The following is a 6,932-nucleotide window of genomic DNA, read 5'->3' as shown; positions in this document are numbered from 1 at the left end:
TTGTTATTTTTCTTCTCACAGAACCCTATATCCCCTCTACATTACATAAAAGTGTATTACAGACCTATTCTTCGATTGATTCAGGTGGTGCAAGGACAAGGAGACCCCAATCAAGGAAGCAATTTTATTGCCTTAGCCTTCTATAAATCCAGCATTCACTTTGTGCTCCAAATCCACTTCTTCCTGTAATTCTGTATTTCTCTAGAGGAAATTTCTGAAAGCAGGGGTGCTGAAAGCAAGCTAAATGATCCCAATGAGCCTTTTGAATTGGAAAGTCTAGGAATTGAGCTGTGTGCATTTGATACAATGGACTGAAATGAAAGAGTATGGGAGAGAATATTAATTTTTCTCTGAGGGTTGAGCTCAAGCCTACTTTTTTATTCTGAAAGGTAATTTGATTTAATTATTTGCCTTTAAGGTAAAGTGTTCTTGAATGACAAAAATAATTAAATAAAAACACGACAGTGATCTTTGTGCTAGTAAGGGCATATGAATAATAGCACTATGACCTACTGGCAAAGGAGGGGCAGGGGAGGAAGAAAAACACTGGGCACTGGGACTCCCTCTTCATTGGTCATTCCAGAGCATCATGTGGCCACAGCTCCTTTTTAAAGATAAGTACTCTTCTCCTGGAGCTCATAATATTCTCCTGTTCTGCATTTCTGTTTGAACCTGTGGAAGACATCTTTCTAGCCTGACAAAATGTGTGACCAGTTTGTGGGCACCTGGAAGCTCCTTTCTAGTGAAAACTTTGAGGACTATATGAAGGAACTGGGTGAGAATTGTTATTTCAACTTCTTGTATCTGGAACAGGGAAGGAATGCCAATTTTGAACTTTAGCCTTTACTTGCTTTTTCTGGCTGTGCTGTTTATCAAGGGGGGTTGAATCCACTATTTTGATCAGGTGGTCTTAAACTGGAGAACTCGTCTGTTTCAATTAGTGGTGTTAAATTCCTGTAAAGAGGAAAAACTTTGATAGATATGAATAATTTCAGGTAAGCCAAGTCTAGGCATGCCTTATTAGTAGTGTTACAAATGGAAGTAAAACACATCACTGCAATATTTAGTGTGAATTAGCTTTTATCCTTGGACACGCAAATCAGTGTGATGCTAGAAAGCAGCAAGTTTCCTTATGTCTATAAGCAACACACCTAAACAACTTTAAAATGCTACTGGATTAGGACACCAGTTAATTGCCACAGCTATTATATTGAATGAAACTCTGTAGCTGCCTCCAGTGAATATTAACAAAGACAATTGCATGGATTCATGCAGATACTTGCAAAGATTTGATGTCTAATGCTTTTCTCTAAGGGTGTAGACTTCTCACTTAGAATTAAAATTGGGATTTAAAAGGGTTCAACATTCTGTTAGTGTGGAGGAAGCAGGGGGTAACTTGCACAGATTCAATTAGTACATGCTAAAAAGCTGGGGGGTTATTTGCAGTTTAGGGGTAAAATACTTACTATGATTTCAAGGAATGAGACTCTTGCACTCTTAATCTTTACTCCAGATTTACTCAGGACATAACCATTGCCAGCTCTTTCTTAATCATTTCCTTATATTCAACCTACCCACTTGTAAATATTAAAAGTGCTTGCTTTTTTTTCCTTGTTTGTTTGTTTTGTTGTTTTTGTGGCTCAGAAATTGTCATATATTTATGCTTATTTACGTTTAGACACAATAAGCATACAAGTTAGAGTACAAGCTATGAAAATTATTCTGAAGTCTATGTGCAAATATCTGGCATTAAAATAATTTCAGTCTTCAAAATATTGCTTTTACTATTTTGACAATGAGAGGGTAGAGAATTTCCTTACATCAACCCACCCAGCTTGGTCCATAGCAGTACCAAGTGAGATTTTATAAAAGAATCTCTGTAACATAGAGTTAATAACACTCAGAAAGCAATAGGGGAAAAAGCACTGAGAGGGTTTTTTCCAATGTATAAGAGCAAAGGATTGAGGAAAGATAAAAATTTCATAGTGCCCTATCTTATTTACAGGTGTGGGGTTTGCTACCAGGAAGATGGCTGGTGTGGCCAAGCCTAACATAACTATCAGCATCAATGGTGATGTGATAACCATCAAAACAGAAAGTACCTTCAAAAATACAGAGGTCTCTTTCAAGCTGGGTGAAGAGTTTGACGAGACCACAGCAGATGACAGAAAAACAAAGGTGAGTCCAGAAATGGCATTTTGCAAATACATCTCTCAAAAGGGATGTGTGAGCAGCAGGGTAGAGTTGTGATTTTTACATCCAGTGCAGAAATGCTGCCTCCCCAGGTAAGAGTGCTCTGGGTGCTTTGTGCTTAGTGCTGTTTGGACCTGGAGAGCCTTCTCCTCAGACGAGAGCACCCTGATGAAACAGACACACTTTGTTTTTTTGCTTTGGTAGAATGTCATAACCCTAGACAACGGTGTGCTGAACCAGGTGCAGAAGTGGGATGGAAAAGAGACTATCATAAAGAGAAAAGTGGTGGATGGGAACCTGGTGGTGGTAAGTTAATTTTTGTTACTTAATCACTGAATTCAGTGTGCAGAATTCACGTTTGGCTGATGTATGACTTTGGATTCAAACACAGGGAGGGAAAGCATCTGAAAGGGCTCTGTTCACTTGGTGAGAAATCTCTCTGATTGAGTCTAGAGTGTAAGTTTAAACTGAAAAGCTGATAAACTTATGGAATGGTACGGAAGTGCCTCTTCTCCATAGCAAGACATGGTTAGGAAAGTGTAGGAAGAAAAACCCAACATCCCTATGAGGGAAACTTTTATATATGTGAATCTCTGAGTCCTGAACAGTATAGAGGAAGCATTAGCAAAGCCCACATTAAATACGTCCACTCTAGGCTGATGCAGAATACTCCTGTTCATCTTCAGCAGAGGCTTAACAGCCATCTGTGGGAATCCTGCTATGCATCACCAACAACTGTGTTAATAATATGGTGTTAGAGCAAGGAAACGTGTCCAAGCTCTGTTGGTTGGTTTTATCTGGTCAGAGACTATTGTGCTTGACTTGGTGCCAGTAAGGCCCACCTACAGTCTGGGGCTTCCCAGCTCTGCTTTACAGTTTTAGAAAACACACTTTGAAGAATCTGGGACAGGACTAAATGTTCATAAAAGGCAGCTGAGATTCCTACATGCTGCAAAACAATACACATACACAAAATTCCTGAAGAGTTCTCCCCTCCCCTAGGGAAAAATAATGTGTCCATAAATTCAATATTTAAATCTCTTTGGATAGAGACCAGAGGAGAATAAATAGAAATAGTTTTTAATAACAATTTCATTAAGAAAAATTGAACAAAACAGAGTTTGATCTAACAGAAAAATAGATGAGGACAGAGCCTAACATGCAGAGGCTGACACTAGCAGCTCCAAGTCTGAAAGCTCTCTGTGTGTGCATGTTTTGTGCACACGTGTGTGAAGAAGACAAGACACAGCTGCAAAAGGTGAAAGAAGAAAAGATTATAGCCCAAGTCCCGGGTCTAGTCAGCCTCCACAGAAGTCCTAGGAGCCTTCATTAAAGGTTTTTAAGAAAAGTTTAGGAATCTCCTGGGGGTCGCTGGAGCAGTTCTTGAAAATTCTTTCACTCCTGTGCTTGTTTTTCAGACTTCTGTTGCTGAAGCTCTCAAAACTTGAGTTTCACTCTTTTGGCAATTGGCTTTAGAGGAGGAGAAATGCAAATTTTTCTTAAACTGGTTCCCAATAGATAAGTAATTCTCTACCTTCTGACTAACAAACATTTAGTGAGAGATAAAAGCTGATGGAATTATCTTTTCTTTCCAGGAATGCACCATGAATAATGTTTCCTGCAAAAGAGTTTATGAAAAAGCATGAAGAAGCCACCTTCACACGGGACTAATGCTTAAAGCTGGACTAAAACAACTTAACCAAAGGAGAAAAGCTCCACGAATCTCTTTTAAAGAGAACTGTACTTTTTTCAGATATATCCCAAAGCAGATACACGCACTTAGTCTCATTTGTTGTTCAATAAAATGTTCTGCTTTATACAACATGTGCTTATGCTGGAGTTTGTCAGAATGGGGCTTGGGGGGGATGCAGTGTGGGAAGGGGTGCTGTGCAGGAAAGCACTGTGTGGAGCCAGTACCACACTCAGCCAACGTGACCCATCTCCCTCAGAGGCAACCCAGTGCGTGGCACTTGTGTGACAGTGGCAGATGTACACCTGAACACAAAAACATCCTCTGGTGAGGGCTGCGTGTGGGCTAGCCCCTGCAAGGAGACTGGGCACAGCCAGGGGAAAAATGGGGCTGCTCTTCTTGGCTTCAAGCAGAGGTTGTTGTTCCTGGGGCAGGGAGGAGGATGATCTGTGGATGCCTGGTGTTGGCTTCCAAACATGAGCAGGGTACCAGGCACCTCCTCTGTGCACAAATGCAGACAATTTTAAACCCAGGGACCATTTGAAGCAGCTTGATCCTGTCCTTTTCCACCTCAAGGGTGAAATTATAGCAGCTGTAACTTTCATCTGTGATTATTTTGTCAATGTGCCTGTCTTGAACATCTCATTTTGTCCTAGATAGGCAAAATACCTTGAATTAAGAATCATAGCTTAAAAAATATTCAGGTTTACTAAAAGCCAGTACGATTTTGCTATGGGTACAACCTTCTTTATTACCTACATGCATTTTCTATTAACTCCTTAGGCTTGATCAGTCTTGGGAACATGAGCCTTTCCAGATGCAAAGCCCTTTGGACACCATGTTTTTCAACTCTGCTTGTTTTTGAACTACTGTCTTCTACTGTCCATAGTCCTGGTCTCCTATTTCAAAACTTTGCATCTACAGAAGCCATGATTTCTACATCTGGGAGGGCTTAAATTGAGGACAAAAAAATATCAAGATTTCTAGGGAAAACCTGGACAATAAGTATAAAAATGTGTGCCTTAACTACTAAATGGGGAAATGACCGTATCTTGAGCAATTAAGATCTGTGGAACCAAATTCCACATATTCCTGACATTCCTGAAGTCAGCTGTCAGAGGTGATGATGCTGAGTCCCTGCTGCAAACAGCAGAGACCTCTCACACACTTGAACTTTCCTCTGCATAACTCAGATTGTTCCCAAGTTTTTGCACTTTTTATACAACCAGAGACGGAAATGGAAGGACTTTTACATTTGACAGGAGCTGAGGAGTCATTTAAAAGTGATTCCAAAGACTACCAGTAAATTCTGCAGAAAATGTTAAAAAAGCCATGAACAGCTCCTGTGTTTTAACCTTGGCTTCATTGCTTATGAAATCTCACCAAGTTAGAGAACAGCAGTTGGATATGGGAAGGAAGAATGCTTCAGAGCACCCCATATATGCAGTACAGATGCCTTAAGAGGCCTCCTAGAAACAGACTAGACAGGAGTAAGGGAATAAAAGTAGGTATTTATTTGAAAGGCCTCTAAAGGTACCCCCAGGGGAGCCAGAGGCTACTGCCAAGATGGGCCCCAAAATGGACGAGAGGTCACGAGTTCTTCACACCTTTATAAGTTTGGTTCATTTGCATATCAGGGTTAATTCTCCAATTAAAGCTTCAATTTAATGATGTAACCCCCCTCCACTTGCCCCCCTTTAGAGGCCTTTTGGTTTATACTTTTTGGGCCTAGGATGGTCTGGGTGTCCTTGAAGAGCAGGCCCAGAGAGGCTTTGTTCTGTCTGCCTAGCACAAGTGAGCAGAAATTAACAGGCTACAAGAAACTTCAGAGTTACACACTAAGCAGTACAGAATTTGAAAAATATAAAAGTTAAAACCTAAGGCATCAGTACTAAATCTACGGAGCACTTAACAAAACCAAAATTATTTATGAAAGTTAGGATACAACTACAGTTTAGTGGTAGAAAATATACATGATAGTGATGGTTGTAAGAAGCAGAAACATTCACTTAAATAAACTACATATAGACATTAAATATCAGCCCATTGTTAAATATATTCTATCATCCACAGATTTGGGAATACTCTGCCAGAGGTAAAATTCCCAATATTCTGATATTCACCTAGCAGATTTTATTTTCCAGAAAACTTGCATTCTTAATGCAGCCAACAGTTACAGCTGTAACATTCACAGACTAGTATGTCAGAAAAGGGTAATCTCTTCTAAAAGCATCACCGTTTATTTTGGTACCTCATGAATGACTTTGTGAATGAATCAAGACACTTAAAACTCCAATTTTTGAAAATTTCAATAAAGTGATATTCTGTCTATAAACTTAAACAGGGACAGCACTATAATGAAGTATTAGCGATACTTTTCTTAGAATATGAACACGTTTGGATTTTGTTCTCTGAAAAAGCCAAAATTTATTGTCTAAAAAAGGCAGCAGTCTAGTGACTGCTTGAATAAGTGGAGGTGATTCCTCTCTGTCAAGAAAAGGTGTGTGCTGTCAGACCTGCACGGAGGTGAGAGCACACATTTCTAAGGGCTAAAACCAGATCAGTGTCTTGTCCTTACCTGCAGAGCAGCACAGGTCTCTCTCTTCTGTCATGCTGAACTATTCTCCAAAAATCAGTAACCACCCCAAAGCACTCCTTTCTGCCAAAGAAGGATCTCACTAAATCCCTACAAACCCGTGGGCAGCAGACTTATCGCAGCAGGCGCCTTGAATGCTGAGAGGAGGAGATCTCTGCCCCTTACCATATTCACTCACTAGCCTTTACAGGTTTCTTGGATGACAAGAGGGAAAGGAGACTCACATCCAGATTTTTAGCAGTTCAGGAGAAAGATGAAGAAAGGCTTATTCTGAGGATTGACCTTTCAGTTGTTTTTCTTTTTTTCTTTTAACTATTTATTTCCACTTGAAAGAACTTGAAGGACTTTTGCGTCCTGACCGTGTGTGCGGTGCAGTCTGGACTCATTTCCCCATCCCAGCTGTCCCGCTCTGGTCTTGTAGGATGTTCCAGCTAAGGAGATAAGAAGATATTT

The 6,932-nt window shown here is 40.2% G+C and overlaps 1 protein-coding gene across 1 annotated transcript; it reads left to right on the top strand.

Moving 5' to 3' along the window:
* The first annotated feature begins 610 nt into the window (after positions 1-610).
* LOC104692788 (fatty acid-binding protein, adipocyte) lies at positions 611-4,017 on the top strand. The gene is made up of 4 exons (XM_010405044.3): positions 611-775; positions 2,006-2,178; positions 2,398-2,499; positions 3,789-4,017. Exons 1-4 carry the CDS (start codon positions 703-705, stop codon positions 3,837-3,839), a joined length of 399 nt encoding a protein of 132 aa, XP_010403346.1. The 5' UTR covers positions 611-702; the 3' UTR covers positions 3,840-4,017.
* Positions 4,018-6,932: the final 2,915 nt, after the last annotated feature.

This window comes from Corvus cornix, chromosome 2 (genome assembly GCF_000738735.6).
Source record: "Corvus cornix cornix isolate S_Up_H32 chromosome 2, ASM73873v5, whole genome shotgun sequence".
NCBI lineage: Eukaryota > Metazoa > Chordata > Aves > Passeriformes > Corvidae > Corvus > Corvus cornix.
The sequence above is the reverse complement of the archived record's forward strand: the minus strand, read 5'-3'. Positions and strand labels throughout refer to the sequence as shown.